The 16,462-nt window shown below is 37.9% G+C and overlaps 1 protein-coding gene across 1 annotated transcript in view; it reads right to left on the bottom strand.

Annotated features, from left to right (window-relative positions):
* LOC139688226 (integrin alpha-PS3-like) overlaps positions 1-16,462 on the bottom strand; it is a 60,299-nt gene that overhangs the window by 31,202 nt on the left and 12,635 nt on the right. The window contains exon 2 of the mRNA XM_071585667.1: positions 2,421-2,554. Within this exon, the coding sequence (XP_071441768.1) occupies positions 2,421-2,554 (134 nt within the window). The remainder of the gene's footprint in view (positions 1-2,420; positions 2,555-16,462) is intronic.

Genomic DNA, 16,462 nt, shown 5'->3' with positions numbered 1-16,462 from the left:
GAGTATGGAAGAAATTAGTGAGTGTTACCTAATAACAGGCTTTTATTGACAATGTCTACCCTAAAAGGGAAGGGTGTGAAGCATAACCATAACCAGAGTAATCAACCCAAAGGTTGGTTTGGTGGAATTTGGTAGAGTTTATTTTATTTTTTAAATTTTATTTATTGACTTAATTGGGCAAGATTGAGACTAATAGTCCCTTTTTCCACCTAACCCTTAGACATGACATTGAAGACAAATATATACACCCAGTAAGTTCACCAAGTACCAAGACCGATGGCAAGTGAAATTCACAAATCAGGGTAAGGGTACCAGTTCCTTTCCCTGTGCCAGCTATGGTTTCCCAGGAAGATCTGGAACCTGAAAAATCACAACTTGGGTGCAGCCGAACGTACTTGAGGAGGTATGCCTGAGAATCAAACCCTGCCCTCTGGCCAGTAGTCTTAAGCTCTAGCCCTAGACAACTGTGATGCATGGTGTGAAGCATATGCATCTAAAAGCTCAAATATCCAATTACTCATGAACATGCACTAATCTTTTCCTATTACTTCTCCAGATTTTGGTACATAAATGCTAGATTTAAAAGGAGATAGAATTTTTTCAATAATTCATTGCACTTGCATCAGGCAGGTATTAGGAAAAAGGTCATCAGAAACATCTCTTCAATTACTAATTGCCGAGTGAAAAATTAATTTAATTTAAATTAAAATTGGCTCAATACTATACATATATGGTACTACTGCAATACAAATATATGGTACTCAATAAGTTTGTGAGCTGATTCATGGAAGAAAATTTAATTAGTTTTAAAATACTAATTTTTAAAGATTAGCTATGAACCAGGGATCTAAGATATTCAGATCAATTTGCAGGATAGCATAAAATTCTTTTTCCACCAGCATATTAGCTTTTCTTCTTCTTTTTTTAAGCATATTGTTCTCTTTCCATAGCAAAAATGCAGAAGACCAGTGTCATTGATAAAAATGAGGAACGGAAGGGGTCCTAGCAATGTATTCTGAGGTACCCCAAATGAGAAAGCAGCTTTTTACATAGTTAGATTGGACATGTGGCATTCCCACAGAAAACTGAAAAACCAGTGTACACTCTAATTATAGCTCTTTCAAGCTATACGAGCAAACAATTATCAACAGAATCAAATGACTAGGTCAGGTCAATAAATTGATTAATATTTGATTTCTCTTGGTCAAGGACATTTTGAAGCTTGTTATAAATAACGCCAAAAGCATATAGAACAGCTAGAATTTTCAGTTAAGCTATACTGATGCTAATGAAAGTAGTCTTATTTGTTAAGAAACCTAAAAAGACTTGGTCAAACAAATTTCACGATTATTTTTGACAAGGGATAGTATTAATTAATTATATATATATATACATACTCATTTATATAGAAACAGATATAAGGACAAGGGATATGAACACACATAAAGGACGAACACAGGAGAGGTGGGGAAGGCAGAATCGAGCAGATCACGAATGTAACAATATTTCCTAGACCATTCGTGATCTGCTCGATTCTGCCTTCCCCACCTCTCCTGTGTTTGTCCTTTATGTGTGTTCCTATCCCTTGTCCTTACATCTGTTTCTATATAAATGAGTATTTATTTGTTCGCCGTTTGGTGGGATTTCCTGTTTGAATGTATGTATGTATATGTGTATATATATATATATATATATATATATATATATATATATATATATATATATATATATATATATATATATATATATATATATATATATATATATATATATATGTATGTATGTATGTATATATATATATATATACATATATATACATATATATATATACATATATATATATATATACATATATACATATATACATATATATATATATATATATATATATATATATATATATATATATATATATGTATGTATGTATGTATATATATATATACATATATATACATATATATATATATACATATATATATATATATATATACATATATATATATATACATATATATATATATATATATATATATATATATATATATATTGATCACAGGCATATTATTACTTAATTCATATCAGTCGCAACCCAATTAGAGGAATTACCTCCTTGAACTTACTTGGAATAACATTTTCCACATGGAAACATTTTGGAATAGTTTAATGACTAATTTATTAGCAGTATGTTAGCAGGGCTAAGAGAGATCATTCCGAAAGATCACTCTGCTCGGGGAAGCTGAAGGTGTCCAGAGATCTGTCTGGGAATAAATTCCAGGCCCTCCAATCACTAGTCAAACACTCTACCCCTGGGCTACCACATCCCTCCAAAAATAATATCCTACACAAATACATATACCGTTATCCCCTGAGAAAAGGGTCGATGTGTGTAATAATACATATGTATTGTAAATAATAATTACCTTCTGGATCTAAGAGAATTGGCTTACAAGTCTCTCTACTTCCTCCAAGTGCACACTGGTAAACCACACCAGGTTCAATAATATCACTATGGCTGAAATAGGTGGAATTTCCTCGAGGTGCCCCAACCAGTAACCTGGAAAAAATATTTAAATTTTATTAGTAATGGCAACATTAGTCCAAAATAATTAATTAATTATTATTATATATCATTATTAATCAACATTATACTTGATTGAGAAAATGTTTTGTCTATCGACGTATATCAATACAAGGATAAAAATGAAATGTCACAACTCAATTTTATATCATATTGAGTTACAGTATTTCCAAAGGTCAAGATAAAAAATAGTCTTTAATGCTGGTAACATATCTTTTCTACAAATAAGTATGATTCCTTAAATAATAAAGCTTAGCAATGATGGCCATTAGGTAGAAATAGTGCATATTTTTTAATTTAAATATACTGTAAAGCTCAAAAGCATAAGCAGGGGTATTATGAGTACACATGATGCAGGGTGAGGATTTAGAGTGATTGGTACCAATTGCATTTGATTCCCTTTTTTTGTAAGTTGAATTTCAGTTTTTCAATTCCAGTCAGTTGAGTTTATAATAAAACTAGGGTGCAATGGGACTACTGAACTGTAGAAAACCCTAAAAGATACCATGACAATGGCTAAGCTGTGCATGGTTGTTGCTAGGGGGGTTGATGCCCAATCCACCACTAATTCCACCAAAAGCTCAAGGTGGGGTTGGCAACGTACCTATCTGCATTACATCAAGAGAGAGGGTGGGGGGAGGGAGGTGAAGCGACATTGGCATCAGGGGAAAGAAGGGAGTCCCCCACATCTCAAGATGCCATGTGAGGAGGGTGCGATGCTGTTTTTAGAGATGGATTAGTAACTGCAAAGTCATTTCAGGAGACTTACCGATGAAAAATGTAACACATTTCAAAAGTTACAGGCATTTTATGGTAATTTTAGCATTTCACAATTTATGAAGGTGAAATGCAACAATGCATTGGAAAATAAACACAGGTACGTACAATGACACCTTATTCCACATTATTCACCCATAATGCGACCATTTAAAATTATTTATAATAATTTATAGAAGAGGATCATTCATGCGGGTTCTGCTATATCCGGCAGGATTTTGCAAGATGCAGAAAGGTCTTGCCAGAATCTAGTGGGATACTGGTAGAATCCCGGAGTATCTCCCAAGAATCTAACCAAAAGCATAGCCTTTTGCAGTATTCACAGGGACATGAAAATTTCCTTTAAATCTAGTTGAATCAAAATTACCTGATGCAGGTTCCTATATTATTATTCCTAATTCACCAGTATATTTTATTTGACTGATCATTATTTCTCAATATAAAAATTTGAAGCCATTTAGAGACTAACAGTTCAGCAGGAAATGTCTAATTTCTAGTTAGAACCTTAACTAGGGGGATTACTATTGACTCTTCTTAAATTTTCACCCAGCATCCTTCTCTCTTCCTCTACCAGCTTTAAAAGTTTATATTTTTTTTTCATTTCCATGCAACACACTTTATCCACATCCTTATTTTAAAAGCCTCCTATCAATAACTTCAACTTTTTCAGTTTGTGGATGTTTTGAATATTCATATTAAAACAAAGATCATGTATGCGTGTTTGACTATAAAACTCTCATTCATGCCTATCCTCTTACTTTCAAAACCAATGCTTGAGCCATTGAGTGCAGGTTCCCCATTTAATTTTTGACCATTTTTTTCTACAAGTCTTTACTCGGCATATGTACTGTCTAGGCAGATGGAAAAGGTGAAGTGGATAGAAAGGAAAACCAAGGAAGAAGGGCTAGGTATGGTAGCGGAGGGCAGGAAATTGTTGGGAGAAATCATAAGGAGACAGGAAAAATGAAATCAAAGCATATCGCTTGGCAGTGGGGTGCTGAAGACTGTGATAGAGGGGAGAATGTAAGGCAAGCTACGAAGGGGCAGCCATAGAAAATGGATGTTGAACAGAACAGAGATAAAGAGGGAGAGCTTGTTGCAGAGTAGGATGTTGGGTAGTGATTTGTTGGGAGAGACAAGAGAACTATTTGGTCGTTTGTTCCCATCCAAAACCTACCTTGACCGGTAGATTACCTATGATAATAATAATAGTCGATTGTTTGTTTCTCCCACTTTGCAGATAGGTATTTATTTCGCATTCACAATTATTTTCCAGGACCTCTCGAAAATGTAACGAACATTGTTCTCCCAAAATACTCTCCAAATACTTGAAATGTTGTGCCTTCTCTAGTTTACTCCTCCAGGCCTAAATATTGAACCAAACCTTCTCATTTCTTCTTATATCAAGGCATTGATTTTATTGTTATTAATATTCATCCTTTACTATTCGCAATTGTCCTGTACTACAATCAATAATAACTGTAATCCTTTGGCTTCTTATACTAGGCATTAAATTCGATTTTAATCAAGATCTCATGCGTCGTCAATTATACGATGTTCTTCTAACGTCGCGGTGCAATATTCGAATCGGAATTCCATGAGGGCCAAGCCGAGGACCAACCACCTATTAGATCGTGGAATAAAACAGCCAATTGAGCTTGCAAAATGTGAAAAAATTTCAGTGTTCTACCTATTTCCAAGTTTGGGTAACCTTACATTAGAATTTTGGGTGACCCTACGAGTTACTTACAATTTAGAGCAATCGAGCCCACGTGGGATCCTGGAAGGTCCGGTCGGGTGTGGGCGTGGGGGGAGGAAGGGGGAGGGAACAGAGGGATGGCGGCACCCTTGGAGGTACTCACGCCCTGTCGCAGACACGCCCAGTAAAACCTGGCGAACACAGCCCATAGCCATATTTGTAGGATCGGCCCTGCCTTCCCATGCTTTCCTCAATCCAGCCAATTCCACCTAATTATTTCAGGATTACCTCAGGGAAACTTTGATACCGTAAGTAATATTTATTCTTGAAATTATTTTCGCGATAGTACTTTACCTAGCGGATATTTCATTTGACCTCAGATGACTAAAACGCACAGAGCCTCGACCACATGGGGCGAAATGTGATGCGGACGAAATGTGATACGAGCGAAGTGGAGTTGGAAAGTGAAATGATTAATCTGCGCTCGCTATAGCCCATAAAAAATTAATTATTATTTGGTATTAATGTCGATTATGCATGTCAAGCTGATTGCATGACAATTCGATTATGCATGATTTACTTTTAAAAAATCTGTCAAAGTGCATTCGTCTCTTCACACCGTACATTTCTTTATTTTGAAACGACAGGCTTCATGATCGATTTAATGAGAATTAACAGTGGCAGATAACTTCTTTTTAATTTCATGAGATTATATCAATAAAGAAGACTATACAAATTTATTTTTCGTTGAAATCAACAATTAAGCGCTTTTTCGCGACCTATAGATAATCAAATTCGTTAGCTATCAATTTATGGGTGATAATACAGACCACAAGCTTAATGAAGGCCAAACAGATTTCAAATCAGGACTCCATAAAATCTCTTCATCCATAAACTGTTTTGAAATTTGTGTTGGCACCAGTTGGCAGCGCCCATAAGCAGCGAAAGAGGAAAGGAAAGCCTGCCCCAAATAACAGTCAAATGTGGGTGGGAGGGGAGGGAGAATGACTTGGGGGGTAGTCAAGAGCACGCGCCGCGAAACACTTTTTGTCCCTTCTTTCTGGAAGATTACCAAATCAACGATGCAAAAAACAAGCGCAACTGTATCTGAGTTGATTCTCTTGAGTGGTGCCAAATAAAAATTAAATGTCTAACGCTTGCACAATGGGTTGGAGAAATTGGGAGTAAACTCGGGAGTACTAGGAATACAACCGAACGCCGGGGAAAATGTCTCAAGGAGTCTGGAATTAATGCTCGCCTAAGGCACAGCGTTGTAATCCTTATAAACATGGCGAGGTTATCATACGGTCGCATAAGTTGAATTAATGATGACGATCATCTAAAGAGACCAGTACATTGTTTCATATTCATTTCTGGATGCGTTCTAAAGCAGATATACCTTTTTTCTCTAGCAAGTGTAATATATGTTTCTTTGTGAATGATAGTTTCCTTTATGGGTGTAGTCGGCCTTGGCTCCCATAAAAAAACCATAATTGCAATTCCTGTGCGCAACTTGGAACTGTTCATTCGAATGCCACAATTGGCTATGCCATACGAATATTTACTCCGCGCGCATTTTTATCATTCGACATGTAATTTGAATAGGAAGAGTATGTCTTTTCCATTGATTTAGCATAATTTGTACATAATCTTTGACCGTAAAGATGGAGAAGATAGAGGCTTGGAGCGTGATTAAGCTCCTTCATTCGAAAGGTTACAGCAAATCCACGATGAAATGATGATCGTTTATGAAAATAATAGCCAGTCATATGACACAGTTTTGAGGTGGAAAAGAAATTTTCCAACAGGCCACATTGCCCTCACAGACGATTAAAGTAGTGGAAGACCATCACTCACGGACGAAGCTACCACAATGAAGAAAGTGGACTTTGTCCTATTAGGACGAAGAATAACCATAAAAAAATGATGATGAATGGGACCAGAAAAATATTCACGAAGAACTGCACATGTCAAAGGTGTCAGCACGCTGGGTTCCACGATTAATGACTCCTTTTCAGAAGGAAACACGGCGCGACCGGCAATCAAAGCGATGCGACTTTGAAAATTTGCAACATCTGTCCTTTTCTCCCGATCTCGCTCCAACTGACTTTTCTAATTCACAGAACTCCAAAAACCATGGGGTCGGAGATTTGACAACACAAATGACGCCATTCAAGAGGTGGGACAGTGGTTTTTGACGCAATCTGCTGAGATTAACAATGACGGCCTTCGAAAGGTCGAGAAATGCCGAGAGAAATGTACAATGTCTGTTCCAAAAGAAGTAAGACTTATTTTTTCCCGGGCGGGCAGAGGTTTCTCTGGCTGGGTTTGAGGGAGGGTAGTCTTAGGAAAGGCTGTAGGTCGGTGGCAGTTGGCTACCAGCTTTTGCGGAGTGCGGATAGTTCGTTTGCGAAACCTCTTTAGGCGAACTCGTTACGCTCCGTCATGAGCCGGTTATTGGAACAGCTCTACGCCACCAAATTTTGTTCGATACTGAGCAAATTTTTAGAATTATCCTATCCTCCTTCTAAATTATGGTGGCAGTTTCATCTGTATTTCAACCTTCCCTCCGTGAGTGATTCCCAGCCTAGTTCTTCTAATAACTTTGATACGCTATGGTCGGTTAACACTTCCATAGTGGCATAAAGTGACTTCTACTGCATTTGAGCTAAAACCGCCTAGAACTACACTACACGCGAGCATTGAAAAAGTCTTTCATCCAGTCCAGCACATTTTTCTCTACGCCATAACCTTCTACCTTCGGGAGTGGTTTACTGTAAGGTACAATTAGACACTTCTCGAAAAAATTACATTGTTTGAATAGATGAAATACATTTGTTAATGCTAAATTAAGAAAGCTTGAAAAGGAAAAATTACGTTACATAGTTATAGGCGAAGTAAATTATCTTACAGTCCATTTCGAGGTGTGTAGTGAATAACATTCTGTGTTACCAAGAAGTGAGTACATATCGCTCAAAGTTTACAATTGAGTAAATGAGTTTCAACGTGACAGTACATCCACAAGTGATCAACTTCGTTCGGATCGTCCATTGGAAGTGACTTCCTACGAAATGATTGACAATATCCACAATATGGTTTTCAGTGGTCGGCGAAACAAAGTTCGCGAAATAGTTGAGGCCACATGTATATTTTAAGGTAGAGTAATTTCAATTTTGCACGAAAAATTGTACGTGCAAAAAATTTCGGCAAGATGGGATCGCCTTTGTGCTCAGTGGAGAATAAACACAATTGTATGGTCGATTCGGAGGCTAGTTAGACACTATTCAGTCGCAATCCTGAGGAGTTTCTGCCTGCGTCAATACATATCTGCAAACTAAACATGGGACACCACTACATTCCAGAGACAACGGAAGAGTCGATGTAATGAGTTTCTTAAGGAGATCCGGCTCCGAAGAAAGCGAAGACGGTGGAATCGGCCGACAAGGTGGTGGCCACGGTTTTTTGAGAAGCCCCTGGAATCATCTACGTCGATTACTTGCAAAAGAACAAACGAACAATGGCGAGTATGATGCGTCGTTATTGCACCGGATGAGCGAATAAATCAAGAAAAAACGTCTCCAATTGGCAAAGAAAAAAATCTCTTTCAATGCATGAGTACACCTGCGTAACTTCGATGGCGAATATTATGGAATTATGGAAAAGCTCGAAGAATTACAAAATACACCACATTCACCATATTTGGCCCCCAGTGAATTTTTCATTTCCAAACTTGAGAACATGGTTCGATTCACATCGAACGATGAAGTCATCGCCAACACAGATGTCTATTTTGAGGACATGCTAAAATCCTTCTTTTTGGACGGCTTAATAAAGTTGGAGAAACGCTGGGGAAAGGGCATAGATCTTCCAGGAGATTATGTTGAAAAATAATTCACCACAATAGTTTGATTTTCTATTTTTCCTAAGGCCTTATCGTATTGAATGATCCACGTACGAACATTATGCACTCCATATGTTATATTGGTGTGCATAATAAATGGAGTGCATAATCGACACTAAGAGACATAAGACGACTCAGATAAATATAATGTAATTGGATAATAATCAATATATATACTAATTATATATATATAATATATATATATTTATATTATATATATATATATTTATATTATATATATATATATATTTATATTATATATATATATATATTTATATTATATATATATATATATATTATATATATATTTATATTATATATATTTATATTATATATATTTATATTATATATTATATATATATATATATATATATATACGTATATATATATATATATATATATATATATACAGGTATATAATCCAATAAGTCATCTTATGACACAGGTTGTCCATTATGTTCTCCGTAACTTATCACTCAAATCTTCGTCCTCTGGCATCATCGCTGATTTCAAGATTTATATTTCGTTGGCCATCTCTTCTTATGCATTGAATCTAATAAACAGAATTGACTAATATATCTTAGAAATACTATTCCTATTTCGACGTATCATCGGGATATCACAGTTAAGTCACCGAAAAGATTGGCAATTGGTTTTTTTTGACAGAAAAGAAAAATACCTATCGCCATTCAATTCAAGCGTTCGATTTTTCTCTGGAAAATATTTATGTTACATAATGAATTAAATATAATACAACATTTCTATTATTGTCGTTTTTGGTAACCCTGCGCCGTTCTCCTCATGGGGATTTAAATTGGAAACGCAGGTGTGGCGGTTAGTATGCCTTCCCTCCTTGAGAGCCAAGGTTTGAGTCCCAAAGGCGGCAGCATTTCGAGTGGTATCCTGATCCCTACTTGGAGTGGGTGCTAGAGCACTTCAAGCGGAGTACGCCATCCGTCAGATGAGATGTTAAACCGCCTGACTCCTTGGCGCTTTCATTTAGGAGCAGGACTGCGCGACACCTCATCTGTCGAGTGGGTATAGATATTATCTTTGATGTTGACCTATCGATACTGACTTAAAATATCATCGGCGTATCGCGGTCGATATGGATGTCGACAACGATATAGGAGTCGATCGACTGTCTCGCTCCCCTATCTGCAAGCGTGGTGACATTCGTTTCAACGCCTCCAGTACAGAGCCATATGAAAGGGAACGGTAAACCGCCACATTGATATCCCGAGAGGTAATGGCTAACCCAGTCTTCTCTTATTGAACTTTTATTATACATGAACCAAGTATCGACAAACGTAAAATAGAAGAATATGTAGAAAGGAAGAAGTCAGTGGATAGGGCAACTGAGTGGAGTGCACTGTGTTCAAGCAATCTTGGGACGGGTGACACTCTATGATGACGGGAATTAAAATTGAGTCCAACTGAATTGGCAATGCTCACAAACGAGAGAAAAGCGGGAGATGAGAAGAGCTAGTGCAAAATTTATGCATGAATCCTACACACTCATCAAGAGTCCCGATGTTGTGCTCTTAAATGTCAAATCTGCGGCACAAAAATCGTCAGCAATAAAATAGCCCTTAAAGAGAAGTGCTCTCTGCGACTGAGTGGGCGCTGACTGTCGAAACGCTAAAAACATTTTGACATGAGAGTATGGCCTTTTTATGTGACTTGCATGTTTAATCAAAATCGTGTTTAATTTTATTATATTTATAAGAACACACAAAACGGTTTCAAACCGCAATTTGGTCCTCCCAAAACTGTAGCGAAAGAAATCATTTAGGTAATTAGGACTAGCGCCGTTTGGTGTCGCGTGGCCTTTTAAGGAAAAGTTAAATTTAATGGAAGATTGATGGGCAGGGGAAAAATAGAGAGGCGCTCGCAAATAGGGTCTCACCCAACCTTCGCCGTTTGAACGTGCGCACGGCGCCATCAAATCGATGTTTACAAACTAAGAGGTCATTTAGTCTGGGCACACCAACTTAGTCAAGAAAATATGAGTCGGTCCTATGGCTAAAAAAAAACATTTCACCTCGCGATGTAGAGAGGACGATAAAAACATATTAAATCCTTGAGAGACATATTTAAACCTTCTAAGTATTAATAATGGAGTTAAATGTAATGGATGATAGTAAAACAAAAGTTTTAAAATTCGCAGAACCGCACAGCACACACGATCCTCGCTGGCTGCTTGCCTTCATTTTCCCATTCCTGCCCCGAACCATACTGAAATGCCGCTAGACATTCCCAACACTGGACGCGCTCGCAAATTAACTCAGCCTTGACTTTGAAAGGTCGCTTTTCTGGTCACCTTTGTATAGGAACAATTTTTCATACAGATTCTCAAATCGCAAAAATGTAATAAATTCAGAGCATAAAGATATCAACGTAACATTTACGTAAATGACTCTGACAAGAGAAAAACACGTAAAGAGGCCGAAAAATACGTACCTATGACTATTCGTGCGTTTTTTTTAGCATTCGGCAATCATTATCATTATTGGTAGTCTACTGTCTAAGGTAGACTTTGGTGGATACAGGCTGAACTCGCTAGCAATTCTTAGCCTCGCCTAACAAGACAAAACCTGGCAGGCCACACTGCAATAAACTATTCTCCAATTCCGCATACTTCCTCCCTTCGTTCCGTATAACATCTCCATCCTAATTCTGCCCTTACCTCGTTTTCCTAACATTCTCCCCTCAAGCACAGTCTTCAACATCCCACTGCCAATGAGTATCCTCTGCATCCATCTTTCCTGCCTCCTTTGGATTTCTCCCAACAATCCTCTTTTCTCCTTAACCATGCCTAACACTTCCTCATTTGTCTTCCTTTCTACCCATATAACCTCTCCTATCCTGCTCCAAACCCACATTCCAAAAGCCTCCTATCGACGCATTATCAATTTCCCTGTGAACAATCCCTCCTCCTAGTGAAGGCTTCTTAGTCTAACGCTCTTACTTACTTGCCATGTTGGTCGAAAACACTTTCAAAGTAAATAACATGCTCCAGCTGCGCTACTTTTAGCCCTAATATTTTAACGTTAATTAGCCTTCCTCTTTCTCGATAACCTTATAACCTTTGTTTTGTTTACATAAAATCCCCATATTCCCATCCCAAAAAAATGAAGGGGCGATCAGTTCAATTCCACATGCAGCAAAGGTAATCCTGAGAATTATCAATCGATGATTACATAACTGTGCGAGCAACTGCATAGGCGAAGAGCAGTTTGGGTTTAGGAATGGGTGAGGAACACACGACGCTATGCATAATGAGAACATCATATATAATTAGGATGTCTTAATGTGGGTAGGGATTGAAGTGGAAAGGAATCCTAAAGGCACTGATGGACGGGGGGAATGTTAGGTAAGCGAGTTTTATTTAGTTTTAGTTTTATTTGGCACTCTTCGAGACACCGCTATGGTGTGTTGCAGGGGATGATTACACACCAGACTACTCGTGGTAGAGGAAGGAAGAGAAATTGAATTTTAGACAGCATACAAGAAGGTACAGAGTACAAAGAAATTAACGAGGAAATTATTTAAGTTAAACAAAAGGAAATCCGCACAATGCGTAGGACATACGTAATAATTGCTAGAGCCCATCCGAAACCTACCTCTAATAGGAAACCTTATATTGTCAATTTGACAGGTTTAATTACTATTAACTGACTTTGAAACGATATAGCCTACCCGTGCGGGTTCGCATCATGTTTTTACACTTGCAGGACACTAGGAGAAGAGCTACATTGCCTAAAAATGTATCCTCAATGAGAATCGATGAAGAGGTACGCCCTTTGCGTGGATTTGCCGATAATTGGCACTACTCGGCCCCAAAGGAGATACGTTCAATTTATTCCCTACCGCCGTGAAAATCGACAAATTTTCAGGCAATAAGCTACCAGTACTATGGAAAAATGCGAGATGACAACAAAAGGAACGGATTGAAGCGCAGGCGTGTACCATATTCCAAGAAGCTGTAACTCTTGGTGTCCCGAAGAAAGCTATTTCGATTTAACGTGCCGCTTTCACGTCCTTCGGTAAGCTGATAGAGAGGGGTTGGCTGGAGCATGATTACACTTGGGACAATGCCACGATCTCTGCTTTCCACGATCACTCCTCAAGCTTCCAACCCGCACGTGAATAAATCAGAAGGAATATGCAATGTCACCGAATGACGATCGTAGAGTGAAATTCCAGGCATTTCCCTCCCAAGCATTGACTAATCACTTAGGGCATTTTCACCATTCAATATGATTTCACAAGTGATCTGAACCTCAATACATTCTAGGAAAACTATCAACAACACCAGTTAGCACGAGATGCCTCCAAATCGTTTACTAGTCCGACAGGTATGACTAGTTTACGACTGTGCCGTGCAAATATTTACCTGTCTCCGAGCATAATTTGGAAAATATTTGCGTTTTATCCCGATTTTAAATTAATTCACACAACAAACGTTAAAAAAATCAGAAATATATATCATTATATCCTGCGTATATAATGCGTAGAAAACATGTACCGTCGGGCATCCAAGAGTTAGCTAGCTGCTCATGAGCAGTGTTGGGTCGACGATAAATCGTGGAAACACGAAAACGCAAAAATTACGATGATTAAAATGAATCCACGAGAGTGAATTTCAGGAATTGAATTCACGCGGGCAGAAATGATTCACGAAACTGTTTTTTGTGAACAGTGATTGTAGGCGTGGCGCAATTATATCCGTACGTGGAAGCTAAGTCGCCTTTCCAGGATTCATTCTCTGCTCCCGGTAAATTGGTTTCATGGGAAATATGCAGCTCGAATTCCAATAGCCGATTATGTCGAAAAAATCAATCCTTAACTCCTGCTACTGAATAAATTCCTAAGGAGATCCTCAGCACCATCACCTAATAAGATTACCCGAGGGAGAAATACCTTGGGAAAGAATTGTCCATTGTACAAAAAATCAAGACGGCAGATCAGAAAATTTAGAAAGGGATGCGGAATACGTAATGGAAGAATGAGACGGAATACATAATGACATTGTCACTGCGGGGGACGCGGGTCCAATCGCGCCAATCTGTTAAGGATTCGAGAGAGATGGATGGGAGGACACGCATCCGGCGGATGATGCATGCACCATAAGCTGTCACAGCACTCACGCAGCCTAAGAGTGATCGGAATACCATTGAAAATTATAAGATGTCCGAGGGTGGAATCCGGACGTGGAAGCCATTGCCACCATCTTATCACCGTCACAATCCGTTTCCATTTTTCACTCGGTAGGCATCGATGCCGAACGGGGCCGTTCATACGCATATGCTCTTCTTTCCCACAAATACTCATTTACGCTAGCTTAGAATCAAAACAATATTGATATTCTTTCTCAATTCTGGTATTTGCTTCTCAGTCTGATTTATTTGGCGACCGAATGAGAACCAGACATCTTATCGTTTAGAATGTAGTCAATTCAGTATCTTCCGCCCGTGTCGTCTACGGGAGTGAGCATCCATTCTTCCCAGAAAATAAGAAACATTTCTCATCTCTCATTTCGCTTCCCAAGATCATACATTCTTAATACTTTTCCTTGTTTGCCTTCTTTAACTACCACTTTCCAGCATTTAAATATAATTAGAGTTTCTTCTACCTTCACATTTTTATTACACTTCACTACTCACGTTCACTTCCTCATCATCACAGTTTGCTTTCGTCATGAGAACTTATGCCACTACGGTACCTGTGGAATTCGTAGCTATCTTTAACATGAAGATTGTTTCATTGCATTGTGGGAGCTGTTACTCCCATTGCAGCATTACTTCGCAGTATTTTGCTCAATTCCGCATTATATTAATTATGCCTGCCAGAATGATCCTGCTGCTACCGTCTCTTCGGGCCATTTTATTTAATTACATATCGAGGGTAATCAAAATGAAATTATATTGTTCACATACTGAACAGAATATTTTTCCTACTGTGAATTCATATGGGCTTAGAAGGCAGGACAATTGGATGGAAGTGATACTGAGACGCTATGAGATATTGTAGACTATGATGGACGGGAGAATGTTTGGTGAGCGGAGGAGATGGAGGAAAAGGTTAGGCATTTTGGACTGATTGAGGAAAGAACGAAGAGCCGAAATACGTAGTACGTAAGATTTACTGTAATATAAGATGTTAAATTAACCAGTAGACTGGACAAACAATAATGAGTGGATTTCACGGACGCCAAGTGAATTATTTGAATTTGAGTGTAAACCCACAATTGCCCTCCCGTGTTTTTTAATCGCGCATTCAAAAGTTTCACCAAAAGAAAAGGAGTCGAGTCCACACTGGGCACTCTCATGATGGCCCACCTTTCATTTGCAGTCGAAGCGAGTGCCAACATGCCAATTTGAATCATTTCGAAATTATGCTCTTCTTCCGCGGAGGCTCTCTTCGACGACGCAAGCCTTCACAACTCACTATATATATATATATATATATATATATATATATATATATATATATATATATATATATATATATATATATATACGTAAATTACGTTTCCTCGATAGCTCAAGTGGTTAAGAGCATCCGCCCGGCAAGTGGAAAGATCCGGTGTTCGAGTCCCGGTCAAGGAAATATTTTTGCTCTTGTGATCCGTTCGATTCCGCCTTCCCCACCTTTATTGCGTTCGTCCCTTATGTGTGTTCCTATCCCTTTTCCTTATATCTGTTTCTATATAAATGAGTATTTATTCGCCGTTTAGCGGGATTTCGTGTTTGAATGTGTGTATATATATATATATATACACACATTCAAACTATATATTATATATTTGGTTATATATATATAATATATATTTATATATATATATATATTTGGTTATATATATATAATATATATTTATATATATATATATATATATTTGGTTATATATATATAATATATATTTATATATATATATATATATATTACCATAAACACAGTAATCAACCCGAAGGTCGGTTTAGCAGGTGATGGTAGAGATCACCCAGTACTAAGCCCTACACGGCGTGTGAAAATTCACACATCAGGGTAGGGGGGCCAGTTCCTTTCCCTGTGCCGGTTATGGTTTCCCAGGAAGACCTGGTACCCGAAAAATCACTTTACCTTGGGTGGAGCTGCAGATGCCCAGAGTGCCTTGCCCGGGAATCGAACCCGGGACCCTCCGGTCAGCAGTCCAACGCTCTACCCACTGGACTACCGCGACCCATATATATATATATATATATATATATACATTTTTTTTTAAATGGAATGCTCTTTGGCGCCGTATAAAAATATAAGAACAGATATAGATTTTTAAAACATAGAAACACAAAGGAAGGACACTCACATATGTAGTTTTGACGTTTCGTCGGTACGACCAAATCCAAGAGTGGTAGATTTAATAATACAATGGACGGTAAAATGACAAATGTAAATATATTTAGGTAGCTGTTACACAAAAATAGAATTTAATTCGGCCAAATTAAATACGTGCATAGGATGC

This window comes from Hetaerina americana, unplaced genomic scaffold (assembly GCF_022747635.1).
Source record: "Hetaerina americana unplaced genomic scaffold, ioHetAmer1.1.p SCAF_1, whole genome shotgun sequence".
Lineage (NCBI taxonomy): Eukaryota > Metazoa > Arthropoda > Insecta > Odonata > Calopterygidae > Hetaerina > Hetaerina americana.
This window is presented reverse-complemented; position numbering and strand designations above follow the sequence as displayed.